This window comes from Stegodyphus dumicola, chromosome 9 (genome assembly GCF_044657685.1).
Source record: "Stegodyphus dumicola isolate Sdum_Otavi_A_Nest chromosome 9, ASM4465768v1".
Taxonomy (NCBI): Eukaryota; Metazoa; Arthropoda; class Arachnida; order Araneae; family Eresidae; genus Stegodyphus; species Stegodyphus dumicola.
Window position 1 is genome coordinate 86494218 of NC_140776.1, and position 18185 is coordinate 86512402.

Sequence of the window (18185 nt, forward strand, 5' to 3'; positions counted from 1 at the left end):
TTATAGTTGCTAATGTTATTATGTTGATGTTTACAATTATTTACCTCTATTTTGTATTGTGACACTGTGTAAAATTCTCATTTTAAGATTTACAATTTTGAATGATTACATCATGTCAAGGCGGGCGGTATGTTCATTCTATGCACGCATCTCAATACTTGTGTCTGTGCATGCGTCTTGAGCTCTTGAAGTTTTTTTATGTGAAATTGTGACTTGAGAGTCTCTGGGAGAATTCCTGCTTCGAGTGGCCATGAACGGTGTAAATTAATGAGAATAAAGGTGTTAAACATAACTGCAGTCCACTTTGAATATATTATAGTGTGTGTGTAAACAGTACTTCCTTAACTCCATACAAGAAAGTAAAAAGTGCAGCCACTATCTTCTCCAAGGGCATAAAAAGGAATGTGTTCATCCAGTTGTGGTTCTGTGGTTTATCCAGTTGTTATGTCTTTATCCAGCTGTGAAAGTGAATATTTTAATCAAATCTTTCTCTTAATACGTTGCACTATCAAAAAAGGCTTATACATGTCACTTTTACGTCCTTGTACGAAGTAAAGGAAGTATTGTAATCCTGAAAATTTTAGGGTGTCATATTTCAATGAAAATATCCATTTTGACCGCTATCAAATGCAATTTAATGATATTTTTGCGTGACATCTCCACTAAGCTTAGAATAAAGGACTCTTTTCCCCCAAATGGATTACAAAATTCATTTAAAATGAATTTAGAAGATATTTTTTCATAATGTCTGTGCATATGTATCTTACATAACTCAAAAACGAATATCCTCAGAACATTGAAATTTTGTATGTAGGACATGTAGTTGTGCACCTTCCTTTTTGGTTGCAAACGGCCGCACCAAAAGTGTGTATTATTATGTGTTGGTAAATTTCGCTTTTTTTGCTTTAAAAGTGATTGAATTATGTTCTTATCTTCCAGTTAAAATTTTTATGCCTTTAGTTAATCTGCATGCAGTAATTGTAGAGTTATCAATAATTTAAAAATTGTTTAAGTGTGGCTAAGCCTAATTTTTTAACTATAGCAGCTATATTTGTTTGCACTTAGCAGAATTTTGAATTAAGTTCAACTTCAATGTCTTTTTGCGAAGTGGGACCAAAAGTAAGCTTTCAGTTTTGTGCACCAAAAAATTTGCCTTCTTGCCCGCTGGCTGAATTGCTAGTTTTTGCGTTGAAACTCTAAGTTTAAAAGCATATTTTTCAATTGTTTTTAACTGTATTTGATGTTTTATATTTTTTCAATTTTTAATAAAGATATGGTGTGTGTGTGTGTTGCAAAGTGAGAACTGAATTGATTGAATGAGAAATATATCTCTAATGGAATTTGAGGAAATAAGTTAAAATGAAATGCAGAAAAAAAATGCGTATAATTTAAGGAATCTTCCGTGTGAAGTCATGTAGTGCTCACATCAGATTTTTTAAATTCCACTGTTTAGAATCAAAAACTGTCTACTGCAATAAAAGTTGGAGTGGTTTAAAAAACTTTTATTAAACTTGAGTAGAACTTAGGTGTTAAATCTTTTAAATGCATGTTTAGTTATTAATGCTACATAACCTTGTGTAAAACATTTATCATAAATATTTATGATTTCTTCATTAATTAGCATAATACTTACATAATGAATGCTGCTGATCTGTAAAAATTTTCACTGCATAGTGTAAATTGTGATTGCTATTGAAATTTCTCTTTATCATACAATTTGTCATGAAATTTCTATTTTGTCCATAGTTTGCTGCTGTGATGAGCCTATTTCTCAATTTGCATATGCAATCACTGTTTTAACTTCATCTCAAACATATGGTAGAGTTCGCTCCTTCTAGCTATGCATACATATAGCATACCTGCCAACTTTTACGAATTTTTCGTAATTTTTACGGAAATGCGTTAGTCTTTACGATTTTACGATTTTTTTCCTTTTTCAAGTGTTTTTAGTGATTTTTGTCGAAATTTTAGAATTTTTCGCCAATTCAGCGATTTTCGCCAATCGCATCGTGTTTTACCGCCAACTACCGATTACTTCGAATCCAGTAACCTGCGGTTTCTCCCAACTCGCCGCTTAACCAGCCAATCCAATGCGCTGAACTTGTTTCTCCCACTCTTTTCTTTGTGGGCGCCAAATTATTTTTTTAGCGTGGATTGTCGCATTTTTTTTTTTTTTTTTGTTGTTGTTGTTGTTGTTGTCTGCACGTGCTACGAATTTTCTTAATACGTCGTTGTTACGAAATGAGTTCAAAAAAACCATATTCTCAAATTTTCGGCCTGCCTACAAAGCCGAATTTCCAACAATTAAAGAATCCTTCAAAAGAAATAACTATGCATTTTGCAACGTGTGCGTGTGTGACTTCATAATAAGTCATGGTGGAATAAGCGACATTGTGAAGCATTGTTAAGTCTAAAAAGCATTAATGTTAGCAAGTTAATGCTTCGGCTTCGACAACGTCAAAGAAAGTGGATGATTTTTTTTTTGAAATTCGGGTTTTCATCCGCAGAGAACCTGTTGGCGCTTCGGGAAAGAACCCGTTGCATTTTTACTCGCCAAGCTCGCGGTTCATCGACCATGAGCCGCGTAAGCGTGATATTTATTATTTTGTACACGTGATTTTTAGTGTATGTAAATTCAAGTTAGCATACAAAACAATATATTAAGCATATGGTAGTAAAAATTCACAGATAATATGCATGTAGATGTAAAACTAAACGGTTAAACGTGATATACGGAAATAAATTTGTATTAAATTCAAGTTAGCACAGTAAAGAATATATTCAGCATAAGACAATATATAAGCATTTATAACGGAAATAAAAAAATATAAATTAGTATTAATGTACTGAAATTACCCGGTTAAACGTGATAAACGAAAAAAAATTGTCTTAAATTCCAGTTAACACGGAAAACAATATATTCCTTACACCAGCAGTGGTTTGTTAATTCTGATGACCATGGTGATGCATCAAACTATTCTGTCATCTTAGATAATCAATCATATTTTTTATTTCAATTTAATCATCTATTTATGTCACACCTGCCATCCTCTGAAAGGTTATTAAGCATTAACAAGATAATCTTGTTAAAATTTTACGCCATAAAAATTGATTTATTCTCGTAATTTTAGATGACAATAAACCAATAATAAAAATAAAAGCATTACTTAATTACTTAAAATGCATATGCATATTTTTGCGGCCTACGAAAACAAATTATTTTAGGAGTTAAAAACCTCATAGTTCTGCATGCTTACAGCTGTTAATAATTAAGAACACAACGTAAACAGCCGTGTTACAAATTAGCATTTACCCCTCCCGCCGTATTTCCTTCCTTTCATCCGGAACCGAAAACCGGCATCTATTCTACGAAAATATTTCTAATAAATAAGAGAAGAATAATATAAATCTGCAAATGCGAACAACGACAGGATAATGCAACAAAGTGAACGCAAGAGGAATGGTTGCAAACTTCGAACAAGCGAATAGGATAAATCCGCTGGGTTCCCAGGTTGAACTATTATCGCCAAAGTTGGCAATGTTTACATTTACCGGGTTCTCTGCGGAAGTGCTTTCTCAAATTCGGCTACGAATTCGGATGCCGATGTCATTTTGGCAGAGTTATTGTTTACACAGTTTGAAGACTTTGCCAGTTCTGGAGAAGATAGACTTGATGTCCTCGTTGGTACCTTAAAAAGAATAAAAAGAGCTGATGGAACACCAAAATATGATAGACTAGCAAGAGTTTTATGTGCTATTCTCGTAATTCCACACTGTAATGCTGAGTGCGAGAGAGTCTTCAGTGTTGTGAAGAAAAACAAAACTATGTTTCGTTCTTCAATTTCACCAAAAACTCTAGAAAACATTTTAATTGCTAAATGTAATGAGGAAACTAATTGTTATGATAAGGAATTTTCCAAAGAATTTTTGGCTAAAGCCAAAAAATGCACTCTAAGTTCATTGCAATAATTTTTTTTTTTGTGTAACATTAAGTTCTTGTTTTATGTTTCCTAATAAATTTTTTAGTTACTACTTAATTGAGATTTACTAATGTAAGTACAATTTTCTTTTTTCTATTTGTATAAATTGTTATTTTTTTAATATCAAAGCATGATATTAATTTTTGGTGTTCTTCTGAATTTTTATCTTTAGAGGTTGGCAGGTATGATATAGTTAATTTTCTGTGTAGTTTTGCTTGTTTCTTGCCAGCTGGTGTTAGTGAATGTCTCGTAAAATTTCCATAGTAACCTGTAACTTATTTTCATTTTACTCTTCTTTTTGTTCAAATCGTAATTGTTTGTGCAATATTTCTAAGCAGAACTTTTTTTTTTTTTCAGGTGATTCGCTCTACCCTTTAAAAACAGATTATAATGTCGAAAAAAGAATTTGTTCACAATTTATCAACAGATGACTTGGTTTTGTTAATTGACAAGAGAAGCAGTGAATTGCTTACTAAGCTGAATGATACTCGTTTTGGTTTTGAACATTATTTAAAGACACATAAATATGTGTCTGTCAATGGTGAAGTATGTTTGAAAGATGTAGAAATTATTCTTGAAATCTTAAGCCATGCTTGTTCCGAGAAGAAGCATTTGGGCTCTTTGCGAAAGCTTCTTAGAATGTTGAAGGATTGTAACAAATTCCTATATGATGACCTACCATCAGTGATAGGAAAGTGCTTGATTCAAAAACAAGACATAAATATTGTGATGTTCATTGCCAATTATATATGTGTTTTAAAAAACATACTTAAACATTTTGCTGTGGCTGAAATTGGAGTTACTTTTCTTACTGTGCAGAATTTCATCAATCGACTCAAAGAACTGAAAGTTAGAAACATAGAAGTTGCATTGGAACAGTTTCAAGGTTTGAAAGCCTTAGTGGATAAATATGATGAACCTATTGGTACATCAGATGATGAGGAGGACAGAGTGGAGAATTTCCGTAAATTATCGGTAGTTCCGAAAGATAATGATATTGTTAATTGTGAAATTGTGAATTTGCCTATTAATATTATTGATGCTCCTTACAAAAGTGTTACCCATTATTTGAGTGTGCATTATCGCTTGATGCGTGAAGATATGCTTCGAACATTTAGAGATTGTATAAATTTATGTGTGAATTCAGATCAAGGTTCAGTATTCAAAACTGGATGTAATTTATATCAAGGAGTTAATGTAGTATACCCACCAGAATATACAGTGAAAGGTATTCAGTATAAGCTCCAAATATTCACTACAAAGAAAATAGATTGGAAAAAAAATTTGTTGCCTGGGAGTTTGGTGTGTCTTACTGCTGATTCATTTCATTCAGTAATTTTTGCTAGTGTAAAGAAAGTGAAATCTAGCGAAGGAACAAGTGAAAACTGTATATTAACTGTCTTACTGGAAGATGATCTTATGTTGGATAAACTGAATCCAAAACACCAATACCTGATGATTGAAACTTCTGCCTACTTTGAATGTTACCGTCATGTACTTTCAGCAATAAGAGAGTTTACAGAAAATAGCTTTCCATTAGCTGATATAATAGTTTATCTGAATTATGAAGAAGCTGAACCCGAGTATTTGAGTAATATGCAGTATTGTTTACATGAGAAATGCCCAGGAGATGTTTTAGACCATGATTCTCATTCCTGTAAGATATTTGATCCTCATGATAAAAGTGCATGGCCAACAGCAGAAGAATTGCAGTTAGATGATCAGCAGTGCGAAGCTGTAAGAATAGCTCTCACAAAAAAAGTTGCTATAATTCAGGGTCCTCCTGGTACAGGCAAAACTTTCATTGGTGTGAAAATTGTGAACTATTTGTTAAATAATGTTCAAAGATCTCCTATAATCATTAGCTGTCTTACAAATCACGCTCTTGATCAATTTCTGGAACGTATTTTATTGTATACAAACAAAGTAGTAAGACTTGGCAGCCAAAGTAAAAGTAAAGTACTTGAATCTTATTTGATGGATAATATGATAATGGCTATTAATATGTGCCTTCAAAATACTAAATCTTCAAAATTACCTCATTCAGTTTTAGACAGATCTGCATGTATAATGAGATCCTTTGCACCTGCTTTACTAAAATACCGTGTTATTGGTGAATTTGATCCCAAATTAAAAGAGCTTGAATGTATATGTGAGGAAATAAATGACAGTTTAACTTTGCTAGATCTTTGTCAACAAAAATATTTGGATGACAGTGCTTTAAACAAAATAATTAGCTTACGTCACAAACAGGAACTGATTAGTGGTTCTGGAACTCATAGTAAACAGCTAAGTACAAATATATGCGAGTGGTTAGCTATCAAATGCTTTGGTAATCGATATGAAGAATGTGAGAAATATTTTCGCAAGATATCAAGTAGCAGGAGTGATTTGAAAAATTCTGTGGGTGAAATGCATACAGCTCTATGGTCCTTGAACCTTAATACCAGATATATATTATTTTATAATTGGAGGGAAGACTGCATGAAACTATGCAAAAAAAATATTATGCGTGCAACTGATTATTACCGAATAAAATTTCATGAGTGCCAAGATCGAACTTTAAATGGGGCTAAGCTAGAACTATTAAAGGCTGTTGATATAATTGGAGTTACTACAACTGGTGCTTCAAAATATAAAGAATTATTAAGGTTTGCAGCGCCTACAATTATGATTGTTGAAGAAGCTGCTGAAGTACTGGAGTCTCATATCATTGCTTCACTAGTACCATCCATTCAGCACCTTATTCTCATTGGAGATCATAAACAGTTACGACCAATTCCAGCCAATCATGAGCTTTCTGAAAAACATAATCTTAAAATATCAATGTTTGAAAGGCTTTTTCGCAATTCTGCTCCATCAGCAACGCTGGTAACTCAGCATCGTATGAAACCCTGTATTGCAGAACTACTTGTGCCGGATATATATGATGAATTAAGAAGTGCTGAAAATGTTTATAAATATGAGGAGATAAAGGGCGTTAAAAGTAGTCTCTTTTTCTTACAGCATTCTGAACCAGAAAATATAAACTCTTCCTCTGTTAGTGCATCCAATGAATTTGAGGCTCGTGTGATTGTTAGTTTGGCGCAATATTTTTGTGCTCTGTCATATCCTACTGACCAAATTACAATTCTTGCTACATATGCTGCTCAAGTAGTCCTTATTCAACAATACCTAAATAAAGTGAATCTTGATATATGTCCCACAACTGTTGATAATTATCAAGGGGAAGAAAACGATATAATTTTGATATCTTTTGTGAGAAGCAATTCAGGATTTATAGGATTTCTGAAAGAAAAAAACCGAGTCTGTGTTGCTTTGTCTCGTGCTAAGAAAGGTATGTTTTGTATTGGAAATTTTAAATTATTTTCAAGGAAAAGTGAACTATGGAATTCAATAGTAACAAAACTGGAAGCGAAGAATATGATAGGAGAAAAATTACCATTGCAGTGTGATCAGCATAAAACTGTGACACAAGTAAAAACTGCTGATGCTATAGAAGAATTTTTAAAATCTGGATGTAGTGAAAAATGTGATTTTGAACTTCCTTGTGGTCATAAATGTAATCGTAGTTGCCATTTGGATGACAGTGATCACCTTAGATATTTTTGTCAAATGCCTTGTTCAAAATTTATAGATGAATCACGCATTTGTCCCAGATTATGTTACCAGCCATGTAAACGTGTTAAGAAACGTGCTGTTGAACTACCATGTGGTCACTATTCAAGAAGTATTGATAGTCTGATATGTGAGGAAGAAGTCCAACGATGCTTACCATGCTCCCATGTAGACACTTTACCCTGTTATGTAGATGTATCAGACCACAAATGCCAAAAATTAGTATCTATAAAACTTTCCTGCGGGCATGTAAAAGATGTCCCTTGCTTTAATAGAAGCAATATAGCTCATTTTGTTTGTAATGAACTTCAGCCTAAAATAAGTCCTTGTGGCCATACTGTTTATGTACCATGCAATTTAAACATGGTAGAGGATGAACTTCTCTCATTCTGTACTAAATCATGTGATACATTACTGAATTGTGGGCACCCTTGTGTAGGCTTTTGCCGCTGGTGTTTTGATATTGGAATCCATGCATATTGCATTGAAAAATGTGAATTGAAGTTGCCTTGTGGACATAACTGTGAAGGTTACTGTGGAAGTCCTTGTCCACCATGCGAGAAAAAATGTTATTTGTCTTGCCCTCATGATACACATTGCATTAATAAGTGTATTCGACCATGTGTAAAATGTAAGGAAAATTGTATGAGAAGATGTGAACATATAAAATGTACTAGTAAGTGCTTTGAGAAATGTACAGTTGATCCATGTGTTATAGCTTGTCATGAAATCTTACCATGTAGGCATAAGTGCATTGGTTTTTGTGGAGATCCATGTATTTGTCAGGAATGCAATGATTTTGAATTTGTAGTTGGCAATAATTATGTTTTACTGGAAGACTGTGACCATATAATTGAAGTCAATAAGTTGAATGAACACATTGAAATATGTTTATTATCTTTTGATTGGCCAAATTGTCCTCTTTGTAGTGTACCTCTTTCTAAGAGCAGGAGATACAAAACTGAGTTACTAAAAGCTAAACAATTTGTTTTACAAAACTGTGATACTGCCGCTGAATTAAGTGATGTATATTACCATTTCAATTCAATGTTTGGTACATATTGTTCCATTCCTTTCATGTTTTTTGATGTACATAGAAAAATTTCAGAAATCTTGGAAAGAGATCGTCCATCTTCTGCATCATTATTAATTTTAAAAAATTGTATCGTGTGCTTGAGAGATCTTCTCTTAGTTAGCCAAAAGCTTGATGAAATTTTAGATGAATATTTGGTAAATCGTTTTGAAACTTTGCTTTTATGGACTTCTAACCATTTAACTAATGCAAGTTTTCAGCAGCTGTGTGAGCTTGAAGAAGCTGTCAAATCACTGAAAATGATTGTATGTCCAAAAAAGGGCAGTTGTACATAAAAAAAAAATTGATTATATGTTTTTACAATTTAAATAACATTGATTTTTAATTAAATACATAATATTGCCATGTGGTATTTTACTTCAACCTATGCAGATTTAAGGCTTGTTAAATTTTAGTAATTTAGTTCCATTTACAAGGAAGTCTATTGTAATGAATTTGATGGCTTTTATGAATTTTAGTCCATGATTTTTACCTTAGAAGCAATACGGAAATTTTTAAATTATAAATTATTTTCCTTTGATTGATACACACATCGTGTCCATAAGTCCTTTATGCAGCCTTTATTTCCTCAAACACTGGTTGTAGACATATAGTACTTCTGACTACAAACATGTTTTTAAGTGATGCAAATATTCATGTTTTAGCATTTTTAAATTAAAAAAATTAAGTTTTGTAAAAATTCTAAAATAGTTCCCTTGTCCATATAATTGTAATTAGAAACATTTCATATTTATTATTAACAAATAAAGCATAAAGAGTTTGACATGATTTTTGTGCAATGAAAATTGATCAAGGATGTCTAATCGCAAAATTTGGGATTTTTGCCTTCTTAGTTAAAAAGTAAATTAGAATAACTAAAATTTCGTAATTTCTCCTTTAATGACATTTACTAATATTACTTTATAATTTACCAGTGTGTAATGTAATTTATAATTTTGTTGTGCATTTTTAGTAAGTTTTTAAATGCTAAAAATGCATTAATAACATTCATATGTGGTTTAGTATACTAAAGTACATATATAATTTTAGGATTATAATCTAATAATCACATAAAATATTCATTTGTTTAGAAATATTCATCACTTTTAATTTGTGCAAATAAATTTATAAATTCACTATGTGCAAGTATTTATGTCTGCTACTGATCTTTGAACACTGCAAATTCTGTAACATTCTTTGACTGAAATCTCTCCCTTTTGGAAAAAATTTGTATTGAACAAAACACCTCCTAACAGTCGTGTCGGGTGAAAGAAAGACAGGTTGTCTTTTAAATTATTTATTTGATAAACTAAAATAGATTTCTTGATTAAAACATAAAAATAACTGATCATTACAGCCCTAAATCATACAATATCCGCTAACACAGATTGGACGCAAAAAAGCGTCCTTTTTACTGTAGTTACAGCATAAAAAAACTATTGTTCTACGCAAACCACTGCCGTGGTTTAGAACGTAAAAGATGCGTCCTGTCACCTCAAAATCACATGAAGATCTCTTACACAAAGATTTCACTCGTTTTGTTATCTGCGAAGAGAAACATAATTAGTTCCTTGTGTCCGGAAACTCTCAGGGGGTTTTATCTGCAGGTATCGTCCATTTCGTCCGCGAACAAACAGGAAGTTATAATTCAGCACCTGTGCCCGCGGGGGTGCTAGTAGCTGTATCGTCACAACCCTTTTTCTCCCCGGGGGGGGGGGGGGGGGGGTTCAGAACTCCAATTCCCAGTAGCTACCACAGCAAGCTTTCAAAGTACACTATTTTGCAGTTATTAGCATTAATACATTTTACAGCAACACTGGGCTAAGTACCAAGGATAATATAACAAGAACTATATTGAGGCCAGTAAAAAAAAAATATAAACACACAATACTAAGAAATAACTTAATTATTCATATACAATAACAACGTATAGTTTCTAACAAAAAAACGGATTTAAATGGAAAAAAAAATTATACAAAAAAAAAAAAAAAAAAAAAACACAAGTTTATGACTATAACGGAAATATAGAGAATGGGTTCTCAAGCCCTCCGGCTTAACGCAGCATCAGCATTCTTATTGAGTTTCCCTGAACGGTGAACAATTGAGAAATTATATGGCTGAAGAGCTAGCGCCCAATGCATTAAGCGAGGGTTATTACTGGCATTAGTCCATAACTAAGTGAGCGGGTTATGATCCATTTGCACAGTAAAGTCTTGTCCGTCTAGATAATAGTGAAGTTTCTTGATACCGTAAACAATGCTGGCACATTCCTTTTCGGTAGTGCAATATTTTTCTCTACCTCTGAAAACTTCTTGCTGAGAAAAATAATCGGATGCTCCTCTTCCTTGTTAGAGAGTTGGGCTAGGACAACACCCATTCCTTGATCCGATGCATCGGTCTGGAGAATAAAAGGAAGACTAAAATCAGGTGCATACAAAACTGGGTGATTTGTTAGTTTTTCTTTCAGATCGGTGAACGACCTCTCACAGTCTGCATTCCACAGAATATCACCCTTTACAGTTTTCCCTTTTAAAAGATCCGTCAGCGGAGCTGCGATTGCTGAATACATTGGAATATAACGGCCATAGTAGCCTGCTAAACCTAAAAATGCTCTTATATCCGTTTTAGTTTTGGGAGTGGGGAAATCTTTTATAGCCTTAGTTTTTACATCCGACGGTTTCCGTTAACCTTGGACTACAATATGGCCCAAGTAAAGGACATGTTTTTGCTCAAAACGACACTTCGAAGGTTTGATGGTAAGTTTTGCTTTATTTATACGTTTTAGTACTATTTCCAGATGCTTAAGATGGCTTTCCCAGGTCTTTGAAAAAATCGCTACATCGTCGAGGTACGGAACTGCAAATTCTTTGCATCATTTTGGAAAAGAAATATGGAGCACTTTTTAAGCCAAAACTTAACCGTAAGGGTCTGTAAGTGCCGAAACTTGTCACGAAGGCAGCATATCTTTGTGCATTAGGGCTCAATGGTATCTGCCAATATTGCTTAGCTAAGTCTATAACCGAGATATATTTTGCTGAAGCAACTTCCTCCACCCGTTCTTCTATGTTGGGTAAAGGATAATACTGGGTTCGGGTAACTTCGTTTAAGCGTCAGTAATCCACGCAAGGACAGGGATCTTTATTTGGGGCTTCCACGAGAATCATCGGCGAAGTGTAATCAGATTCTCCCACCTCGATAATTTTTAGGTCAAGCATTCGCTGAATTTCTCTTTTTAAAATTTCATTTTGTCGATGTGACGTACGATACGGCTTGGATCTTACTGGCTTATCACTGATAACTTCAATGTCGTGTTCTACGAGGTCTGTCATGCCCGGTGCATTAGAAAAGCTCCCCGAAAATTTATTCAATAATTTTTGTAATTGGTCTCTTTGCAAGGGTTCTAACAATTCTTCCAATTTACTATTTTTAATGACTTCAGAATAATCGTAAACATTTGGATCAGTGTCTATATAGGGAAAATCTATTTCCGTATCAATTTGGTCAGAACCATTTCTGCTACATGACAAATAATTAATTGCCTCAGGTCTTTGATAGTAGGGTTTCAACATATTGATATGATAAATTTGGGATTTCTCTTTCTTCCCCGGTAAAGCCACAATGTAGTTGGTTTCCAACATTTTACTTTCAATTTTCCCCGGTCCCGTCCAATGAGCCGAAAGTTTGTTTGCTTTGGAAGTAGCCAAAATTAAGACTAGATCACCTTCTTTAAATTCTCTTTTTATGGAATTTTTATCGTACCATTTCTTCCTTTTGAGTTGCTGGTCTTGCATTTTCTCAACTGCCAACTCTTGGCATTTCTTCAGGCGATTTATAAGTTTAAAAATGTACTCAATCACCGGTTGTTCTTCCTCTTGATTATTTGTCCAATGTTCGTCTGGAGTTCGCAAATGTTTTCCGTGGACTAATTCCGCAGGAGTGAACCCTGTGCTTTCATGTGTCACTGTTCTTAAGGTCAGAAGGGCCGAGGGTAAAATTTGCTCCCAATCCGAACCAGCCTCTAAACATAAAACTCGCAGAATTCTTTTTATGGTGCGATGAAATCTTTCTATCAGATTGGACTGGGGGTGGTGGACCAAACTATGGCTGACTTTAATTCCAAAACGTTCAAAAAATTCCGTTGTTAAGTTACTCATAAAAGACGTCCCTTGATCGCACTGGACTTCTTTAGGAAACCCCATCCGGCTGAAAAGTTGCATCAAAGCATCCACTATCGAAAGGGAAGTGATGTCTTCTATAGGAATTGCTTCCGGATATTTGGAAGATAAACAGAGTGTGGTCAAGATATATTTCTTTCCCCTAGGCGTGGTGGGCAAAGGACCACATGTATCTATGTTTATCTTTGAGAATACTTCTTATATCACGGGTACTAATTTTAGAGGTGCTTTTTTTCAGTCGTTAGTCTTCCCCACCCTTTGACAAGGGTCACAAGTTCGAATATAGTTTTCCATGTCTTGGGAACATTTCGGCCAAAAAAAATACCTTGCGAGATGGTCTTTCGACTTGATTACGCCCAGATGTCCTGAGACCTGCTCATGGCATAAACGTAGCACTTTTGTCCAACAAGTTTCGGGAACAACCAGTAATTCCCTCACATTTCCTATCCGGTCTTCCTAACATTTATATAACAGTCCATCTTTTAATTTGTAAACGTTTTTCGTAGAGTTATTTTGATCGTCTGATGCAGCCAGGTCGAAAAGTGGTTTTAAATCCGTACTTTTCTTCTGTAGATCCGACAACTGCGTTTTGTCTATAGTGAGCAGTGTCAGGTCGTTCACCTCTGTTTCAGGCAGGGAGAAATTGGTCTCCTCCATTCCCTTTGTTGGGACTTCCTCTTCGCCCAGGGGTTTGGCTTCCGACTCTTGCCGAAAACTTTCGCTGATTTCGTTCTTTGCTTGGCGGAGTTTCTGAGCCTGGGTCTTCACCGCGTTTACTCGGAAGAAAATTCTATCCAGTTGGTCTGCTTGTAATTTTGTAGCCATCCTATTCCCCAGGAGATATCGGCCTTGATCTAAGTCGTTTCAAATGACCGCTGCCTTTGTCGTCACTTGACCAAACTCCCCTTCTAATTTGACGTGTGCTAAGGGTAAACAAATTGGGGCCGCATCAAACGGATGTTTGACCCAAACCGTTTCGCCCGTCAGCATCGAAGGAGTGATGTATTTGTTGCAAATTACATCTATAGATGCTCCCGAATCCCGTAATACAGGTAAATCGAATCCATTCACCTTAGCCATTGTTGTGTACGGGGCTAAAAAATCTTCTTCAGTTTCCTGTACCCTAGTTACTACAGCTGGCAATTTGGAATCTTTTTGAACTTTCGGGCAGTGAGGCCTTAAGTGTTCGGTGGAACCGCAGGAATAACACTTAAGGGGTTTACGAACATCAAATTGGCGTTCTTTCTGATTTCTGAAAGTTTCTTTTTTCTCGGGTGCATATCTCGTTTTCCCTCCGGACTGATGATACCTTTGCGGATCCCTCAAATGTAAATTATTTGTATTTCCCCTTTGTGACTCCGAACTATGAACAGGAGAGATCTTCTTCCGGGGTTCACGCACATTTTCATATTCTTCTAGCATTTCCGCTAATTTCCCTGGAGTCGTTATCTTCGACCATTTGTCAATAAAATGTTGCTGCACTTCGGCATTTACACGACGCTTTATTTGGTCCGTTATCATGAGATCCTTTAAAAGTTCAAAACCCGTAACTTCCAAACCTGCAATCCATTCTTCAAAATAATTCCTTAATTCAAAGGCAAAATCTCTCCAAGTGGTTTGGGGGTGTTTCTGAGATTGCACGAATTTGATGCGAAATTTTTCTGGACTAAGTTTGAACCTTTTAAGCAGTATCCCTTTTACATAAGCGTAATCATAAGCCTGCTGTTCTGGTTCTCGCATAATCAGCTGAACTATGTCAGTTGGCAAAATTGTCAATAAAACCGAAACCCATTCTGATTGGTGGAGATTCGCACGCTTTGCTTGGTGCTCAAACATGGCTAGATACAAACTGATATCGTTCTCTTCAGGATCAAATTTTGACATAATTTTTTTTTAGATCGTATCAGTTATTTTTTAGTCCATTTTCTTCATTCCCACCATTTCCAGAGTCATTTCCGTTAGCGGCTAGTAAACGTAACTTGGATAATTCAAATTCCATTTCTTCTCTTCTAATTCTATCCTGCCTCTCTTCTTCTTCCTTCCTAATTCTCTCCTGCTCCTTTTTTTCTCTCTCAAGCCTCGTTGACGTGATATTTTCTAACAGGCCTTTCACTATTCCTCCTCATAGGATTATTTTCCCATAATCAGCTGCCTTAAATCCAATATCCTAAGTTCAGGGCTAACTTTTTCCCCTAACTCTTCAGCCAAGGATTTAAGATCCTCTTTCCTAACTTTTGCTAAGAATGCCATGATATAACCAAAATTATGATCCTAACAATTTTAGCTCCCTCACACTACAGATACATACAATTGATTTAAACAGATATCATTTTCACAGGAGAGAGTAAAAATTAAAATTTATAATTTTTTTCATAACCTATTTTACAGATGTTAGACAAAACAAGACAGTTTACACTATAATATGCACATTATGCATTCAAAAATAAAAACAAAAATTGTCTACTTGAGGACGTATGAAACTACAAATAATATTATCCTCTGAAAAGCTTTAAATTCAGTTGCGTAAAACACACTTGCTTATGATAATACAATATACTTTCCTCAAAATTTGGGATATGTTAAAATATGCATTCATAAATACAGTAAATTACACAATACCTATCCATATGCTAGTAATTAACATTAATATGACAACAGTTAAAAGGAAAGATACTGGGGGTTTTATCATCCCCCTTTTACTCCTTCAATAGAAAAAAAAAATTCTCAGTTCTTACACAAATAAAAGTTTGACACACCTTAACTGAAATGCTAATATTTATAACATTCAAAACGTCTTAGAAATGATATGTCAAAATGCCACCTAACATTAAAACCTTCAAGTTACAGTAATTCTACTCCTTTACACAATCCAATATATAAGTTTAATTTAAGCACAACACATTAACATTTCAGATATTAAAAAAAACCTATTAACACAGGTTTAAATTCTAAATTTTATACTTTCTTATTGTAACATAAAACCTGAAAAGCACATTTCTTTAAGCTCTACAGGAACAAGTTGACTTAAAACAGTTATGTGAACTTACATACTGATTTACAGAAATAAATTACTTTACTGCCTCAATATAAAAATCCAAGGTACTTACCCGTCTGGATTGGAGACTTCGTTTCTTACAATTTAAGATTTTATGGACACTGATGATCCAGGCACCTATAACGCACACACACAAGATCTGATGATCTAAATTTTCTCGATCACAAGGGTGATCACCCACATATCACTTTTTCAATACTCTACACATCACAATGATCTGATGATCTTCGGACAATGATTGTCCCACATGCTCACTGCGGTAAATTTCTCGAACACAAAGATGATCGCACAAGTAACACCTTTATCACCGCGCTTAAAGATGAGCTTATTTTAGGAGACTGTCGTTCCTTCTATTCCCCACTTCGAAGAGCTGTAAATCACTTTTCGAACGGATGTTCGTAAATTTGTGCTGCACTTCAGAGCCTGGCGGTCTGTACTATCTGCAAACACTTGATGATGTTCGGACAATGGCTGTCCTACAAACTTGAGATGAATTTCAGACTCGGATGGTCTGCAATCTCTGCACGGATTTTCTTATCTCGTCGCTTCGGAGAGCTGTAATCACTTTTTCGAACTGATGTTCGTAACTTTTCGTGCTGCACTTCAGAACCTGACGGTCTGTAATATCTGCAAAACACTGTTGATATCCGGACAATGACTGTCCCACAATCTTGAGATGAATTTTTAGAGCCTGACGGTCTGTAATTTCTGCATGGATTTTCTCATCCCACCGCTGCCACCATTTATTATAGCTGTAACGTCAGTATACCCGTGTCGGGTGAAAGAAAGACAGGTTGTCTTTTAAATTATTTATTTGATAAACTAAACTAGATTTCTTGATTAAAACATAAAAATAACTGATCATTACAGCCCTAAATCATACAATATTCGCTAACGCAGATTGGATGCAAAAAAGTGTCTTTTTTACTGTAGTTACAGCATAAAAAAAACTATTGTTCTACGGAAACTACTGGCGTGGTTTAGAACGTAAAAGATGCGTCCTGTCACCTCAAAATCACATGAAGATCTCTTACACAAAGATTTCACTCGTTTTGTTATCTGCGAAGAGAAACATAATTAGTTCCTTGTGTCTGGAAACTCCCAGGGGGTTTTATCGTGGCCTTCGAGAAACAAGGCCGTCCAGCTCTCTCGTGACGTCACCGTATGGAGTGCGAAGAAACCTTTCTTCTCCACTGAAAGCTAGCGATTCCACAACGCGTTTATTTATTAGTAAAAGCTAATTTTATGTTATTCCGATGTAAAGTAAACAGGAAATTATTAAATAAGTGATACTATCTTAGCATTTAATTAAATATCATGCTTGAAGACTTCAGGTATCTGAGCTTATTTTTCTTAACGCTTGATAAAAATTTTCATCTGGGTGATCAATAATTATTTATTTCAATCCCATTTTACTTTCTATAGTTTGGATAAACTTTTCAACACTTAAACACTATAATGCAAAAATGTTATGCTTTCGAACTGAAAATACTGCACATTATTTTTCATTTATAGATAAAAATGAAAATTATGAATAAAAAGAGCATTTTAAAAGAACCCGATTTTTCTTTACAGCCTTTTCTAAGTAGTACATAATTTTGTCAGTATGGCGATAAGATAAAAGAACGAGCATTTTCGGTTATTACATTTATTTTTTAAAAACAAAATCTAGTGTAAAAAAGGTCTTTTACAATAAACTAAATATTAAAAAAGGCATAGTTCATCATTTATTTATTGGTATAAATAATTTAAAATGTAATTTTTTATGATAATTTTTAATGCCAGCATTATTTTTAAATGGTGTTACTGAAAAAATCCTGTTCATAAGAATAATTATTAAACTTACAGTGAGCAATATTCTTATAGAATAGAATCAAAACCAAAAATCTATTTTAAACTTTCACAGAAAATTACTTTAGTTTTGTCGGCTGTCTTTATTAAATAATATTTTGATTAAGATATGAATTCTTACTATTATCTGAATTACTCTTTAGCAAAATCTTGATATATCCACATTAAAATTTATGAAAATAATAATTAATTTTTGGGCTCTCTAGATTGAAAGTTGTGCCTGTAACTATGTGCGAGTTTTGATAACTTTTTGAAACGGACACACTACAGAATTATAAATTACATTTTAAGTTTGCAAGGTAGTTAGCCGAGGTTCCCACATCTCGTTACCGAAGTGCACGTGGTAGAGCCTATATCATATCAGGGAAAGTGCAATGACAGTATAGGATACCAGACGTCCCTTGCACAAGCACTTCATCCCCCCAGTATATTTT

The 18185-nt window shown here is 34.4% G+C and overlaps 1 protein-coding gene across 4 annotated transcripts in view; it reads left to right on the forward strand.

Moving 5' to 3' along the window:
- Positions 1 to 18185, forward strand: part of LOC118198872 (NFX1-type zinc finger-containing protein 1-like) — a 67359-nt gene that overhangs the window by 35174 nt on the left and 14000 nt on the right. For 2 of the 4 annotated variants that reach the window (XM_085823717.1, XM_085823716.1), the window contains exon 3: positions 4338 to 10673. The exons of the other annotated variants lie outside the window; for them this stretch is intronic. In XM_085823717.1, coding sequence (XP_085679843.1) covers positions 4371 to 8966 — 4596 coding nt within the window. In that variant the 5' untranslated portion in view covers positions 4338 to 4370 and the 3' untranslated portion in view covers positions 8967 to 10673. Of the gene's footprint in view, positions 1 to 4337; positions 10674 to 18185 lie in introns of those variants that run through there. 4 annotated transcript variants of the gene reach the window in all.